The sequence below is a fragment of the Rhinatrema bivittatum genome, chromosome 5 (genome assembly GCF_901001135.1).
Source record: "Rhinatrema bivittatum chromosome 5, aRhiBiv1.1, whole genome shotgun sequence".
Lineage (NCBI taxonomy): Eukaryota > Metazoa > Chordata > Amphibia > Gymnophiona > Rhinatrematidae > Rhinatrema > Rhinatrema bivittatum.
Genome location: NC_042619.1, coordinates 283,397,924 through 283,415,659, shown reverse-complemented (window position 1 = coordinate 283,415,659; position 17,736 = coordinate 283,397,924). Strand labels below are relative to the sequence as shown.

Here is a 17,736-nt window from a genome sequence, read left to right as displayed (position 1 = left end):
CAAGAATATCGTCAAGGTATGCCACGACCTTGACATACAAGAGGTCTCTGAAGATCTCATTGATTATTTGTTGAAATACAACCAGGGCATTACAGAGGCCGAAGGGCATCAACAGATATTCGTACTGCCTGTCCCTGGTGTTAAAGGCCGTTTTCCAGATATCTTCAGGATGGATGTGTACCAAGTTGTAGGCCCCGTGTAGATCTAATTTAGTAAAGATGGAGGCCCCTTGCAGATGGTCAAACAGTTCTGAAATCAAAGGCAGAGGATACTTGTCTTTACGAGTGATGGTATTCAAGCTGCGGTAATCGATACACAGCCTTAAGAATCCGTCTTTCTTCATGACGAAGAAAAATCCTGCTCCGGCAGGAGAGGTTGATGGTAAAATGAACCCTTTAGTCAGGTTCTCTCGGATATACTCCATCATGGCTCGAGTCTCTGGTAGTGACAGAGTATAGGTCTGCCCTCGAGGGGGCATAGTTCCTGGCAAAAGCTCGATGGGACAATCAAACTTCCGAAGAGGTGGAAGGATATCAGCCTTCTGTTTTGAGAAGACATCTTCGAAGTCTGCATAAGGAGCTGGGATGCCAGAGGAAGTGGTCACCAGAGCAAATGTAGGAGGTGATACCACCTTTTTCAAGCAAATCTGATGACAAGTTGGACTCCATTCAATCAGCTGGAGAGACCTCCAGTCAAACTGGGGAGAGTGACTTTGGAGCCAAGGTAGTCCTAGGACTACCGGATGGATTGATTTTTCTAGGACTAGGAATTCAATTTCTTCTACATGAAGGGTGCCAGTAAGAAGGTGAACTGGCTCTGTAGTTAAGGAAATCCGGCCAGGTAATGGCTCACCATAAATAGAAGCAATACACAAGGAAGTTTCAAAAGGATGTGTATCAATACCCAATAGCTGAACTAGGTCCTTGAGGATAAAATTTTCCTCTGCTCCGGAATCAATCAGAGCAAGGACTGAGAAGGACTGGGAGTCCCAGGTCAGAGTAACTGGTAAGGACAACTGAGGGGCCAGAAAGGTAGTGCCAAAGTTCAGGACATCTACTGAACTTAGGCCTGGAATTTTCCCAGACGGACTGGGCAGGGCAGAAGATGATGGCCTGATGCTCCACAATACAGACATAGGCCTGATTGTCTCCGCCCATGGCCCAAATGCATGGGTTCTTTCACTTTGGCCACAGGAGGGGCCCTACCAGCGGCAGGGCTGGTGGTTGGTGGTGAGCGGGAGCATTCCAAGGTAGACCTTCTGGGCATCTGACTCTCCCGATGGCACTCTTGGAGACGATGGTCGATTCGTCCAGTCAAGCCAATAAGGTCCTCAAGTGAGAATGGGAGCTCCCGAGCTGCCAGATCATCTTTTAGCTGAGGAGATAGTCCATCCAGGTAAATGGCTCGCAGGCAATCTTCTTGCCAAGAGAGTTCGGTAGCTAAGGTCTGAAATTCTATAGTATAGTCAAACAGGCTCCATTGGCCTTGCCGAAAGTGAAGAAGATTTTCACTTGTCACAGTTTGCTGCCCGGGGTCGTCGAAGGTCCAACGGAATACAGTCACAATACAAGACAGATCATGTAGGAATGAGTCTGAGCACTCCCATAGAGGTGAGGCCCAGGCCAACACCTTCCCCTCCAAGCGAGTCAGGATGAAGGTGATCTTCGTGAGTTCATCTTGGAAGATGGAGGGTTGCAGAGCAAACTGCATATAGCATTGGTTGATAAACACTCTGCAGAGCTTGGAGTCACCATTGAAACGAGGTGAAGCTGGTAAAGCCAGCAAGGCCCTGGAGATGGAGGGAGATGGCTGTTGGTTGGAAGAAACCAGTGCTGGAACTGGGTGACCAGACTGGGCATCAAGCTGGGCATGCAGATGCTCAATTGAGGAGGCCAATGCCTTGAAGAATCATTGCTGCTCTTGTACCTTAGAAGCCAGGCCAGGAATAGCCTGGAGGGCATACAGCTCTGCCAAGCCCATGGCCTTTGCAACCTGTTGTGCAGGAGGTGGACCCTTGGAACGAGGTGGGGTTGATGCTACTCTACGGGTCCCCACCATCAGCATGCAGAGCTGGCTGACTGACGGAGGCCGGCTGGAGTTTCGTCAATACCAGCCCTGTTTCCCTACGGGTTGAGCTCTTGGGTGCCAGGGCCGGTTGGAGTTAGGTGAACCTCCGTCTGAGGTCTTCAAGAAGATGATGATTACGAGGTCACCCAGAGGCCAGCAACAGTAGAGCAGGAAAGTCTGTACTGGACAAGGCAGAGTCCCGGAGACCCGGGCGCCAAAAGGAACAAGAGTCAAACAGGGGGTGCCTAAGCAAAAGCAAGCCAAAGCTTGAAAGGCCATGTCCAGGACTAAGACTATAGAAGCGGCATGGAAAAGGCTGAAGTCAGGGCAGGCGGAAATCAAGGAGCAGTGGCAAGGCAAGGCAGAAGACAGAACCAGGAGGTGAACAGCAGCGTAGTCAGACAAGCCGAGGTCAGGATTAGGAGATGATCAGCAGCGTGGTCAGGCAAAGCAGAGGTCTGGACTAGAAGATGATCAGCAGCATGGTCGGACAAAACAGAAGTCTGAACTAGGAGATGATCAATGGCATAGTCAGGCAAAGCAGAGGTCGGGTCCAGGAGAAGATCAATGGTATAGCCAGGCAAAGCAGAGGTCAGGTCCAGGAGAAGGTCAATGGCGTAGTCAGGCAAAGCAGAGGTTGGGTTCAGAAGAGATCAGTCCGTAAATATAGCTGAGTAGAACGAAACAATGGAACTAGGAGAAGACGAAACCAGAAACAGAAACACGGAAGGAACAGGAACCAGGAACACAAGGAAATCACCAAGGAGACCTGTTGCAAAGGTGACTAACAGGAGCTGAGCCCGGCCTTATATACAGGAGCTCAGTGACATCATCATCCGGGGCCAAGGGTTGGATTCCCACCACGGCCCCTTCAAAAGGAACAGAGATATGCGCGTGCGCACCTAGGGAGGGCCACACGGAGAGCACGCGGAGAGGCCTGCCACGGAGCACAGGAGTCAGCCATGGAGACAGGAGCACCAGGGATGGCCCATGGATGGAGGCAGCGGCCCACAGCCGCAAAAGAAGTGGAGCCAGATGCTGGAGCAAGCAGAAGAGGGTAAGAGGGCCTGGCCACGGCTGTCACAATGAACATTTACCCATTCTAGACCTCTCATGATTTTAAACACCTCTATCATATACTCCCCTCAGCTGTCTCTTCTCCAAGATGAAAAGTCCTAACCTCAGTCTTTCCTCATAGGGGAGCTGTTCCATCCCCTTTATCATTTTGGTTGCCCTTCTCTGTATCTTCTCCATTGCAACTAGATCTTTTTGAAGATGCGGCGAACAGAATTGTACACAGTATTCAAGGTGCGGTCTCACCATGGAGTGATACAGAGGCATTATGACATTTTCCGTTTTATTCACCACTCCCTTTCTAATAATTCCCAACATTCTGTTTGCTTTTTTGACAGCCGCAGCACACTGAACCGACGATTTCAATGTGTTATCCATATGAGGAACAGAAGAGAAAGCAATGGACAGGCAATGTGCTAACCTACTGTGACTACAGGAACACAACAGTCCAGACAGGTCAGAAGAAACATGCAGACGAGTGGCTGGGTGGAGAAGTGCAGGCCTTTTTGTAAGCTGACTGTTAGGTAAAGAGCACAGGTATCAACAAAAGTAATATGGGGTATTGGGGCAGCAACGTTGATGGCTGGGCATGTTTCAGGGCTGTAGAATTCATAAGGCACACAAAAGGAAGAGCACATGAGCCAGGCAGCCAGCTCCTCATGGTATTATGTTACAGATGGGTTAGCTTTGAGAAGTAAGGGATAGAGTGGGTAATGCTATAATCACTGGGTAGCATGCTCTGTGGCTGTGGAAAGCTCCTGCAGACTGGAACCTCCTGGGCCAGTGTGCCAAGCAGTGAGGAAGCATGGCTGTGGGTTCATGTCCTACTGTGTCTGTATTTAGGGGACCATGACAGGGATCATTACCTTTGTCTGCTTTGTGCTCAGTGGTATGGCAGTCACTGTGTGCAGGACAGGCCTCAGTGATGGGGCAGTAGAATTGTAACAGTCTAATTATCACAGAGCCTAGATTGCTGTCATGGAAATAGAATACCAGCATAAATGATGCCCACACAGTGTTAAGGCATGAACAAACACCAAGTGCACAAACAATTGACTTTATAGGTTAAGATATGAGGTACCATGCTGGGTCATATAAATCGTCCATCAAGCCCAACATCCTGTCTTCAAAAGTGAACAATCCATATTACTTGGAATTACCCTGCAGATTCTAATAGAGATATCAAAAGAGATGGCAAATACTAAATTATATAGAGGTCCATATTCAGAAGCATTTAGCCAGATTATTCAGAAGTTATCCAGGTAAATGAATATTTGGACACTTACCCTACTTTTTATCTGGCTAAAATTTGGCCAGATAAGTCAGGGGTGTTCTGAGGGCATAATTGGGAGGAGCTGAGTTAGCTGGATAATTTATCTAGATTATTTAATCAGTGCTATTACAAAAAATAAAAATGATGAGGTCCATATTCATCTGCTGTGTGGCTTGGCAAGTTAGCCTGATAAACTTATCTGACTAACTTTGCCAATATATTCAGCAACTATATAACCAGTTAACTCTGATATTCATAGCATGATAAGTTATCCAGTTAAGTCTGGTCTGGTTGTCCTGTAGACCTGTCCTAAATTTAATTAGATAAAATTGTCTGGCTATCTTTATGAAAGAAAGATATATTCAGTGATATGGCCGCACTGCTGAATAAATAAGCAAAGTTAACTGGATATGCTTTTTCTGCTGTCTTGCCGAGCAGCACAGCAGTTGAATATGGACCTCATAATTTTTATTTTTTGTAATAACATTGGTTAAACAAAGTAGCATAAAAACCTTGATATGAGAAGAGCATGTAGAATACCTCAATTTTTTTTCTGAGAAAAGAAAGGAAAATGCTTCATCAAGTATTTCTTTTTTTATTTTGTCTAGTTGATTTCCCTGTTGCTTTGGGATTCCAGATCAACAGAAATCAGCCTTTACTCAGAGTACTAGCAGCCTTCATCTGACACACCTATTTTTTTTTTTTACCCATTTTTAGTCTTTCTCCTCCTTCCATCCATCCACTCATCACAGTCACCATTCTTGGTGAGGGTATGCTGTCCTTGATTCCATTCTGAACCAGATATATGTGAACCCCAGGTTTGGTCTCTTATCTGTTGCCATTCAGGTAGATTTTAAAAGTGTCACTCGTGCAAAAACGTCCCCATATACGTGTTTGTGGGCCGCGCATGAGCAATGCAAATTTTAAGAAGCTGGGAATTACGCACGTACATATCTGTGTGCGCACCAAGAATAAGGAGGCTGAAAAAGGGTGGGACATGGGTGTTCCCAAGACTTAGGTGTGTAAGCCCTGAATTTTGCAAGGCTGAACATGGCAATGTATGCCATGTTACCTGTGTAACTTTGATACTAGTCCTGATTAGGAGCAAGTCTAGAGATTTTGGGCCACAATGATCTTGAACACGGGGGCACAAGGGTCTGTAGACCCTTGTAACACTGCCGCTCCCCCCCCCCCCCCAAACCCACCCTGAGTTGAAAGTGCCCCTCTTACAGTGGAAGAAATATAGGGGTGGATTTTCAAAAAGCGCGAATAGGCCTACTTTTGCTTGCGCATCAGACTCAAGCAAAAGTACGCCTGATTTTAGTAGATACGCGCGGAGCCGCGCGTATCCACTAAAATCCTGGATCGGCGCGCGCAAGGCTATGAATTTTGTATAGCCGGCGCGCGCCGAGCCGCGCAGCCTACCCCGTTCCCTCCAAGGCCGCTCCGAAATCGGAGCGGCCTCGGAGGGAACTTTCCTTTGCCCTCCCCTCACCTTCCCCTCCCTTCCCCTACCTAACCCACCCGCCCGGCCCTGTCTAAACCCCCCCTTACCTTTGTCGGGGGATTTACGCCTCCCGGAGGGAGGCGTAAATCCCCGCGCGCCAGCGGGCCTCCTGCGCGCCGGGCCGCAACCTGGGGGCGGGTACGGAGGGCGCGGCCATGCCCCCGGGCCGTAGCCACGCCCCCGTACCCGCCCCCAAAACGCTGCCGACACGCCCCCGAAACGCCGCGACGACCGGGCCCGCCCCCCCCGACACGCCCCCGACACGCCCCCCTCCGAGAACCCCGGGACTTACGCGAGTCCCGGGGCTCTGCGCGCGCCGGGAGGCCTATGTAAAATAGGCTTCCCGGCGCGCAGGGCCCTGCTCGCGTAAATCCGCCCGGTTTTGGGCGGATTTACGCGAGCAGGGCTCTGAAAATCCGCCCCATAGAGTATCAGATTGTCTCTTTAACAGAGTCTCTCTCTCTCTCTCTCTCTTTCTCTCTCTCCTTCCCTCAGCATGGTCACTTGTGAGTACAAGCGTAAAGGCTCCACACATATGCATGGTAGGGATATTTTAAATGGTACACGTGCACTTGCACGCACGATATAAAATTAAGCATATTTTTGCTCGCGTACCCAATACCCTCATTTATGGGTGCATGCGCGCTCCTTTTAAAATTTATCTGATTGTATACTAGGTGGGAATCCTTTTCATAGAAGGGTCTATCAATACAGTCTTCACTGCATCCCAAGCCCTGGCTGGTCAGAAGGGGAGGGAACAGGCTTGGGAATTGGAAATCAAGTCTCTTGAAAGGCAGGACTGCCACTGAGCCATCGGGCCAGATTACATATAACTTTTAAAATTACCAAATTTTTCGCTCCATAAGATGCACTTTTTTTCCCCCAAAAGTGGGAGGGAAATGTCATCATCGTATGGAGCGAATATAGAGTCTCTCCCTCTCGCGCGCCGTCCCCCTCCTCCTCCAAACTCAGCCCTATCATCAAGGTGGCGCAGATCAAATGCATGAAACATTTTGTCATGAATCACTGAACTGTGCCATGAGCTGGAAGGGTGGAGGTTTGTGTCGTGTGTCCTCTATCCCAGGCGGTATATTGCCCTCATGATTTTCTGGTGTGTCTGGACAGATGAGAGGGAGATGGCCTGTGCTGACCATGGGCTTTGATGCCGTGTATCGTCTTCTGCCGGCGGAACCTGAGCTCCCTGCTGGTCTGCTGTTCCCGGTGTGCATCTTGCTGCGAGGGTCGGCGTGGTGCAGGTCAGACATCAGCTATTTCAACCGCGTGGGCTACGGAGGCCCCTCCAGTTCAGATGGCTGGCATTTGACTTGCGCCGTGCCGGCCTTCGCAGTGGGATGCACCCCGGGAACAGCAGACAAGCAGGGAGCTATTTGAACTGGAGGGGCCTCCGTAGCCCACGCGGTTCAAACAGCTGATGTTTGACCTGCGCCACGCCGATCTTCGCAGTGAGATGCACCCCGGGAACGGCGGACCAGCAGGGAGCTCGGGCTCTGCCGGCAGAGGACGATACATGGTATCGGGGTTTGTAGTTGGTGCAGGCCATTTCCTTCTCATTTGTTTGGATGTATTGGAGGGTCATGGGGGTGGTATACTGCCTGGGTTGGAGGACACATGACACAGACCTTTGCTTTTTTTGTTCTTGGTGTGGTTCAGTGATTTGGGATAAAATTTTTCTTGCATATGAAGCAATGTGGCTTTTCAGAACTGATTAGCAGTTTTTGACAGCTGAAATTAATGAAAAGCAAATATAATTACTGCCTGTGCTGATTAAGTGGCTACCTGTTGAAATATTAGGAGCAAATTGCTCTCCTAATCAATGTAATATAGGCCTGACTATTTATTATTGACTTTGGAGCAGTCATGAAAGTTTAAAATAACTGGTGTGAGAGAGCTGTGTGTATGAGGGAGAGAGTCTGAGTGTGTGATTGTCTGTGGGTATGTGTATATGTGAGGGAGAGCCAGTGAGTTGAATGGGGGAGAGAGCTAGCGAGTGTGAAAGAGCCTATGTATGAATGTGAGGGAGAGAAAACCAGTGAGTGTGAGTACCTGTGTGGATGTTCTCTGCCTTACTATAAAATACAAAACCAAAAAAATATCCCACGGACGGCCACCAGGGGGGAGCTCCGTTCAGAGCCCATCATGGGGAAAGAATTTTTTTTTCTTATTTTCCTCCTCTAAATCCTAGGTGCATCTTATGGTCAGGTGTGTCTTATAGTGCGAAAAATACGGTAAATAAAAAATAAAGAGTAACTCACAGCATCAGCTTGATTTATGATTGAAATCATGTCCTTGTGTATCTCAGTTTCATTCTTTGAATGTATATACTGTAGATAAAATGATAAAATCATCATTAAATATTAGAAACACATTGAATCCTAATACTTATAAAATATACTTTAGATATGAATTATCTTCTCTAAAATAAAAAAAGTAATTAAGGTAATTAGATTGAATAATACATGTCTAATTTGAGTGTTTTACTGCAATCCAAAAATATTTTGTTTAATGTTAATTTTAAAATAAAGAAAAAACAAATAAGCACATCACTGTATAATTTAGGGTCTAAATTCTACAGTCATAGATCAGGATACATGACACATCTTGCACTGAAAAGATCAGTAAAACAAAAATCCAAAACATAAAACAAAGGCAACCACGCAAAAAATGATGAGAAACTTGTGGATCAATATACTAGTAAAATAATGACAGTAGATAAAGACCAAAATGGTCCATCCAGTCTGCTCATTTGAGATTTCTCTGCTTTGGATATTTGCAGATATAAATTCCCATATGCAATCCAACTCCATCTTCCACATCTTCCCCACCAATGTATTTTACTTTTTCCACCTTTGCCTTATACATGTCCCAATCTGGCCCAGTGGTGGTCTCCATCTCTTGACAAGGCCTTGCCGCCTTCAATTTTACTTCTTTCAAACCCCAGGCCCTCATTTACTGTCTTTATTACTAAATTTAACATCAATGTCCACAGACATTAAAGCTAATGAAGCTCTGATGAAGAAAGACAGTTGCGACCACTAATGCTCACATCTTTCTTTGCTGCCTTGTCATCTCTCGGACGAATGGCGGCCTCCGCCAACCATCACCAACCTGCCTGGCATTCCCGGGATGGCGTGGGTGCTGCCGACCACCATCTTGGTTCAGGAGTTACCTAGTCGCGTGCGCGTGCATGGGCCACCTTTGTACACGTCATGGCGAGAACCTCGGGGGTGTCCCCTCTGGATTATGTCTTCTATCCATTGTACTTAAGCTGGCTGGCCCTACAGTTTGACGAGTTAGCAAGGAGTTCCCCCGTTACTGAATTCTGCTCCATCCTTGGACTTCCGGTTCCAGACTCTACACTTGGCGTGAGACGCTCTGGGTACCTGATCCTCGGGGGCCCTTCCTCGTCTCTGGCTTTCCGCTCCTTGGAGGGCTTTCCTGCCTTGGACTCTATCTGTCCCACTCCCCGGGACCTCTCCTGGAACTATCTCCTGTGAGTACTTTTCTGCTACGGACTTCAACGATACCAAGCCTCATTGTGGATCTTCTTTTAAAAATCCGGCCCAATATGTAGGGAGGACAATTTCCAAAGCCATTTAAAAATTGCCCTCATAATTGAAGGTTGAGGCCATGCCACCTTCTAATCCAGTTGCAATGGAGAAAAGAAAGCAAGTTTTAAAAAGTTCCAAGTTGACAACTTGGTATGGCCTGGCAGAAAATTAGCACTAGTATCTGAAGACGTGCATTCTAATTTTCAAAGAGAAACTACACAACATGTAGAGTTTCCTTTTTGAAAAATCAGACTGGCTGGGAAAAAGCCAATACTTTTGTTCCTGTTTACTTTTCATCTGCTTTGAAGCAAGTACAAAGTTACATGTGTGAAAGCATGCATAAGGATATCAAAATGTAATCTCCGCATGTTCTTTATTTATTTATTTATTTGTGTTTTTCTATACCGGCATTCACGGAAATTCGTATCATGTCGGTTTCCCTCCATCACCTAGCTCTGCGCCTTATCCCCCACAGGTAAAAGTATACATGCTGTTCACAGTGCAGGCATTTTTACCGTCAGTGGCAGGGAACAATAATTTTCAAAAGAGCCCTCCCTGAAAATTGTCCCCCTTTCAGCTGGCTTTTCTTTTATATGTTATTATTTTCTTTTATGATTCTTACAAACAGATACAAAAAATGATAATCACAAAATAATTTAGATTTTACAAAAAACAAAATAGCCTGCATTTCAATGGGAAGGTGGCTAATGAGATCTCCATGTCTGCTTGTGTGTCCCCCTAAATACATTTGGTGTTTAATATCACATCCACACCTGGCTGTTGTCTCTTTCTTCTTGATCCCTGGTGGTCATCTTTCCATTCTTCCCTCCTCGATCTGTGGTCATCTATCTCTTTCTCTCTTTCTACTTCTGTTCAGCATGATTCCTGTGAGTCCTCTCCTTCTGTCTCCTGACAGGCTGCCATCCACTCTCACTCCCTTTAACCAGGTCAATAATAGATTCCTGTCTCCCTCTTTATCCTACCTTTCTTCCTTCATTTCTGTCTTATTCCTTCTACCCTGTCTTTCCCCTAATACTGTCAATTCCAGTCCCATTTCCTTTTTTCTTCCTTTTTACTCACTTTTGTGATGCAGTTCTCCCCTCCTCAAAAAAGCAAACAGAATGTTAGGAATTATTAGGAAGGGAATGGTTAAAAAAGCAGAAAATGCCATAATGCCTCTGTATTGCTCCATGGTGAGACCACACCTTGAATACTGTGTACAATTCTGGTCACCACATCTCAAAAAAGATATAGTTGCAATGGAGAAGGTACAGAGAAGGGCAACCAAAATGATAAAGGGGATGGAACAGCTCCCCCATGAGGAAAGGCTGAAGAGGTTAGGGCTGTTCAGCTTGGAGAAGAGACGGCTGAGGGGGGATATGATAGAGGTCTTTAAGATCATGAGAGGTCTTGAACGAGTAGATGTGACTCGGTTATTTACACTTTCGAATAATAGGACTAGGGGGTATTCCATGAAGTTAGCAAGTAGCACATTTATGTGCTTCGTTTTTTTCTACCGGGTCGTTTTTTGACACGGATACTTCGTGGTAAAATTCGGGTTTTCTCGTTTAGTTTTTTTGAAAAACGAAACGAGGAAACCCGAAACCGGGCCAAAAAACGAAGCGGGAAACTAAGCTAAAAAAAAAACCCACCCCAAGCATTTAAAAGCATTTTCGTACATACATACAAACTCCCCCCCCCCCCATCCCGATCCCTCCCCAAGACTTACGAACATCCCTGGTGGTCCAGCGGGGTCCCGGGTGCCATTTGATTCTCTGTGCCCATGTGCGCTATTGCCAATGCCAGCCAGGCTTGCTCAAAATGGTGCCGAATAGCCTGAACTACCATGTCACAGGGGCTACCGGCGCCATTGGTCAGCCCCTGTCACATGGCCATCGACGCCATCTTGTGCTCCTATCATGTGAGGGGGGGTCAGGAGGGCTCCTGACCCCCCCAAGGCTTGCCAATAATCCCTGGGGGTCCAGCGGGGGTCCGGGAGCGATTTCGTTGTCGGCTGCCAGTAATCAAAATGGCGCCGATAGCCTTTGCCCATACTATGTCACAGAGGCTTTCGGCGCCATTGGTCAGCTCCTGTCACATGATAGGAGCACAAGATGGGGCCGATGGCCATGTGACAGGGGCTGACCAATGGCGCCGGTAGCCCCTGTGACATGGTAGTTCAGGCTATTCGGCACCATTTTGAGCAAGCCTGGCTGGCATTGGCAATAGCGCACATGGGCATGGAGGATCAAATGGCACCCGGGACCCCGCTGGACCACCAGGGATGTTCGTAAATCTTGGGGAGGGATCGGGATGGGGGGGGGGGGGGTTTGTATTATAGTTGATTTAAATGTTTGGGGTGGTTTGGGGTGGTTTTTAATTTAAAAAAAAAAAATGTGCCCCTCTCCCCATGCAAACCCGAAAAACGAAATTTCCCTGAAGTTCGGGGAAAATCCTTTTCGGGTTTCGGGGCCCCCGAACCACTACAAATTAGGCAATTTCGTTGTAATTGCCTAATTCGTGATAAACGACTGCACATCTCTATTTAAGACTAAGCGGAGAAAATTCTTTTTCACTCAATGCACAATAAAGCTCTGGAATTTGTTGCCAGAGGATGTGGTTAGTGCAGTTAGTGTAGCTGGGTTCAAAAAAGATTTGGATAAGTTCTTGGAGGAGAAGTCCATTAACGGCTATTAATCAAGTTTACTTAGGGAATAGCCACTGCTATTAATTGCATCAGTAGCATGGGATCTTCTTAGTGTTTGGGTAATTGCCAGGTTCTTGTGGCCTGGTTTAGCCTTTGTTAGAAACAGGATGCTGGGCTTGATGGACCCTTGGTCTGAACCAGCATGGCAATTTCTTATGTTCTTATGTTCCTCTCTCTCTGTCAGGCCAATGGCAAAGCATGTGGCAGTAGTGGAAAATGCTTCTCACCACTGTGATAACTCAGCTCTTCTCTGCTTTCCTCAGTGTGCAGCAGAAGTTGTAAAGGTTCTGACAGCTGCAATTGGTCCCTCTCTTCCCTAGACCCTCACGAAGTGCAGCAGTGGGGTTTATGATTCTCATGGGGTGCAATCGGTTCCTCTCTTTGTAACCGTCTCTTTTTAGTCAGTAAGGAGGTCCAGACAACTGATCCGTAAAGATAGACTTTTATTGCCAGCAAGATGCAGCTAAGACAAAGGCTCAGTACAACTGCATGCCACGCCCCCTCCGGAGCAAACTTTTATGCACTTTACAATTCTTATCTTTCACACATGCGTTCTGGTTTTTGCTGAACAAACATTTCACAAATTGCTGAACAAGCATTAGCTAGCGTGGTCCTCTAGTAGGTGTAGCTTAAGATCAGACTATTGTTTCGTCATTTAATTGACGTGTTAGACATTTTACATTGTCATTCGTATTAATACAATACAAAGTATTATTCCAAAATGGAGTTACGTTACAAATTAGTGCGTCACTGCGTCACTACGCATTACGTATCATTTGCGTTGCAAATATTAGTATGTTCAAGATGGCTGTGCGTTTCACTGCTGGCATGATTAGTCGGAAGATGTTCAGTTGCTCTTTCGTACTTCAGGGGGGGTCCCGAAATTGAACCTCTTCATTCCCCCCTTTGATACTTCAACTTTGAAGAGAAGGCAGAAGTATCACTTTATATCTGAAGAGGAACTGAAACGACAATGAGAGTTAATACCAGTGACATTGAATGTGAGCCCTAATATGTTGTTAGGTCGTTGGTTTCTTCACGGGTTTGAGACGGGTGGACCATATTGGTGTCACCCCCCTTTGTAGCCCGACTTACCCCAACAACACGTTGGCTCCATTATGGTAATGCTTAGAGGTTAGAGTTTATCAGACTTATAAGTTAGTAGTTAAGTATTCTTTATCAGAATCGGTATCCGAATCATTGGTAGTGTCGTAGTCAGAAGAATCAGATGAAGGAAATGTGGAGACAGACACATACTTATTAATCATCATGACGTGAGCAGCTGCTCGCCGATCAGCAATATGTTCAATCATGGATCGGAGATGCCTAAAAATAAGAGGGAGACAAATAGGAAACAGAATACATGTAAAAACAAGAAGTATCAGAGGAAAGAGGAGTTCTTTAAGGCCAGGAATGGAAGTGAGCCAGTTGGGTAAAGACCCTGTCCAGTCAAGGATTCCAGTCCACGTCTGCACTGGTACATGGGCCAGGCGAATCATTCGATCAGTGATCTCCTCAATGACTTTACTCTTGTCATCTACCTGTAAACAACAGTTAGAAAGATTAAATTTGCCACATACACCACCTTCCTGGGCTAGGAGGTAGTCTAAAGCCAATCGGTTTTGGTAGACAGCTGTTAGAATTTTAGTGTTTTGCTTGGCTAAGATGTTGAGAGCCAAGGCAGAATCATTTGTCAGGAGTTCCAGTACTGCTTGGAGTCTTATAATTCGATTGAGCATATAGATAGGTGTTCTATATCCATAAGAACCATCCTCAGCCCAGGTGGCCGGACCATAGTATTGTACAATTCGTTCAGGAGGCCACTCTTGATCTTTCCAATCTCCTATGGATACTTTAGGAGTGCTGCGACGTTTGTTGGGTCTGATGGGACTGTATACTGGAACTCCTAAGGTTTCTCCAGCAGTAATGGGAAGTAGGAAGAAACTTGGCCGAATTGTAGCCAAGAAGCAAGTTCCATACCAGTTTGTTGGTAACTGTTCATAAGCTCTTCGTCCACATACATAATAATAACCATCTGGAGCATTGAAACCGGTAGTAGCAACACCTGCAGCTGTCCATGTCTTGTTCAAAGTCGAGTCAGTCCAGATGGGAGTTGGCATGGTAGAATTTTCAGTCTGCCACCATGTCTGGGTGGTAAGGTTGGCAGTAAGAACTCCTGTGCATGGAGAATTTCCAACAGGCACGGTATAGATGCGTGAATGTTGTTGAGAGATACATAGTCTGCCAATAACATCAGTCTGTAGTGCCCACTCATATGGATGAGATTTACGGTTATAGGTTACAGTGGTATTCAAGGTGTTAAGATCGGATTGGAAGGTTTCCTTGGCTTCCCATGGCCATTGCTCTCCTGTATCTGTTCCTCCACATACAAAACAGTTCTTGACTTCGAGAGAGAGAGCTATGTTTTCCGCCAAATTGACAAACAGGTTTTTTACTTGTTGAGAAATTGTATGTTTCTTTAATTCCTCAGAGGCATGAGATATTTCGTCGAAGAAGGATTGATAACCCACCACAGTAGTCTGGTGAATAATTGGACGAGGTTTGTCTTTTCGCTGAGTGATGGTAATGTAGGTCATGGGGTCTTTTCCAGTTCCGTCGATACCAAATCCCCAAGTATCTTGCCAAGGGATTCCTTCGCTTCTTAGAGGCCATTGTATCGATACTGTATTACCATTTACTGCAGTTAATCGTCCTATTCCGTGGCAGCCATGGTAACCTCCACCGGTGTAATCACAAACTAGAGCCCATCCTGACAATGTCAGGTCCCCTCCGCATGGCAGCCAACTGGATGGATTAGCTGCCCGGTTGTATGGGCAGAGGTATTTGTGATTGTAGAAATAGGAATTTCTCCAGGCTTGAGACCCACAGTGAAGTGCATTTGGGTGTTTATCGATGGCTTCGCAGGCATCGAACGTTATTGTGACAATCGTTTCACTTCCCATAAGAACCTTAGTGGAGTTGATGTAGTACAAGATGCCTTTTCCTTCTGGGACAATACTTGATGTGTAGCTCTTTGGTAGACCTACAGTGAGGGTGATGTTGTAGTACTTAGGAGCATCTTCACTACCATCACTAAACATGTGGCAATGTGGTTTGAGACTGCTAATAAGTGTGAATGGCCCCTCTCTGTCCCTCCTCTTCCAGGTCTACAGCAATGTGGAGTGAATTTTAGGAGCCATAATAGGTACCACTCTCACTCTCCTGGCCTGTGGCAGTAGCTCTGCTAATCACAGGTAGCAGCAGCCCACTCATTTTTTCCCCTAGCTAAATTTTTTTGCATCGTTCTGGAGGACCCACCTGGAATAGTCTTGTGGACGCTGGATTATGAACCACTGTTCTAAAATATGCATATTTAGGTTAAGACTCATCTCAAAACATTTTGATGCAGCCCTTACTATTTTGATAATCCCTCTCTGGACTTCCTATCCTCTCTCTACCCTTTCTTTGATATAGCCTCCAGAACTGAACATAGTACTGTAGGAGGTAAGGTCTCACCAACAAACTGGGCAGATGTATTATCACCTCCTAATTTCTAATAGTTATGGCTCTACTATCATCCCTAGTAAATATGATCCTATAGAGCAGAGCGTTCCAAACTGTGTGTCGTGACACGTTAGTGTGTCGCCTGCAGTGTGCAGGCGTGTTGCGCAAGCCCGGTCAACTCTGAGGCGAGTTTGGGCTTTATTTTTCTAGAGATTCACTTTTTTTGTTTCATTTTGTGAGTTACTTATTATTGGGTGATTTTTGCAGTCAATCGCATTATTTTGGGGCTTGGTGGGTGGGACTTGAGCCCAGCTGTCCCTGTCATTGGATGCTGCTGCCAATGAGGCCTGGCCACGAGGAGTACTGACTGCAAGCAACAGTGTCTGGTGATCCTGGAAGGTTTTATGCAGCATAGCAGGCTTGAACCCTGAAGGGAGTGAAGCATTTAACTGGCAACAATCAAAAAGATGAGGTACATGAGTGTAGGGGCCAGACATGTGCTGGGGGAGGAGAGAGATGAGTGTGTGGGGGCCAGACATGTGCTGGGGGTGGGGGAGAGAGATGAGTGTGTGGGGGTGAGACATGTGCTTGGGGGAGGGAGATATGAGTGTGTGGGGGCCAGACATGTGCTGAGAGGGAGAGAGATGAGTGTGTGGGGGCCAGAAATGTGCTGGGGGGGGGGGGAGAGATGAGTGTGGGGGGGACAGGAATGTGCTTGGACTTGTTTTTCATGAAACACTGGCAACAATCAAAAAGAAGAGGTACATGAGTGTGGAGGCAAGGCATGTGCTGGGGTGGGGGGGATATGAGTGTGTGGGGACCAGACATCTGCTTGGGGGGGAGAGAGATGAGTGTGTGGGGGACAGTCATGTGCTGGGGTGGGGAAATATGAGTGTGTGGGGGCCAGACATCTGCTTGGGGAGGAGAGAGATGAGTGTGTGGGGGCCAGACATGTGCTTGGGCTTGTTTTTTCATGAAACACTGGCAACAATCAAAAAGAAGAGGTACATGAGTGTGGGGTCAGACATGTGCTTGGGGGGGGGGGGGGAGAGATGAGTGTGTAGGGGCCAGACATGTGCTTGGGGTGGGAGAGAGATGAGTGTGTGGGGGCAAGACATGTGCTTGGGGTGGGAGAGAGATGAGTGTGTGGGGGCCAGACATGTACTTGGGGGGGAGAGAGATGAGTGTTTGGGGGCCAGACATGTGCTTAGGCTTGTTTTTTCATGCAACACTGGCAACAATCAAAAAGAAGAGGTACATGAGTGTGGGGTCAGACATGTGTTTGGGGAGGGGGGGGGGGGGAGAGAGATGAGCGTGTAGGGGCCAAACATGTGCTTGGGGTGGGAGAGAGATGAGTGTGTGGGGGCAAGACATGTGCTTGGGGTGGGAGAGAGATGAGTGTGTGGGGGCCAGACACGTGCTTGGGGGAGAGAGAGATGAGTGTGTGGGGGACAGACATGTGCTGGGGGGGGGGGAGAGAGATGAGTGTGTGGGGGTGAGACATGTGCTTGGGGGAGGGAGATATGAGTGTGTGGGGGCCAGACATGTGCTGAGAGGGAGAGAGATGAGTGTGTGGGGGCCAGAAATGTGCTGGGGGGGAGAGATGAGTGTGGGGGGGACAGGAATGTGCTTGGACTTGTTTTTCATGAAACACTGGCAACAATCAAAAAGAAGAGGTACATGAGTGTGGAGGCAAGGCATGTGCTGGGGTGGGGGGGATATGAGTGTGTGGGGACCAGACATCTGCTTGGGGGGGAGAGAGATGAGTGTGTGGGGGACAGTCATGTGCTGGGGTGGGGAAATATGAGTGTGTGGGGGCCAGACATCTGCTTGGGGAGGAGAGAGATGAGTGTGTGGGGGCCAGACATGTGCTTGGGCTTGTTTTTTCATGAAACACTGGCAACAATCAAAAAGAAGAGGTACATGAGTGTGGGGTCAGACATGTGCTTGGGGGAGGGGGGGGAGAGATGAGTGTGTAGGGGCCAGACATGTGCTTGGGGTGGGAGAGAGATGAGTGTGTGGGGGCAAGACATGT

At 47.1% G+C, this 17,736-nt stretch overlaps 1 protein-coding gene across 1 annotated transcript in view; it reads right to left on the bottom strand.

Moving 5' to 3' along the window:
• Positions 1–17,736, bottom strand: part of LOC115092435 (disintegrin and metalloproteinase domain-containing protein 9-like) — a 435,618-nt gene that overhangs the window by 31,556 nt on the left and 386,326 nt on the right. Inside the window, exon 6 of the mRNA XM_029603268.1 lies at positions 8,195–8,263. Coding sequence (XP_029459128.1) covers positions 8,195–8,263 — 69 coding nt within the window. The remainder of the gene's footprint in view (positions 1–8,194; positions 8,264–17,736) is intronic.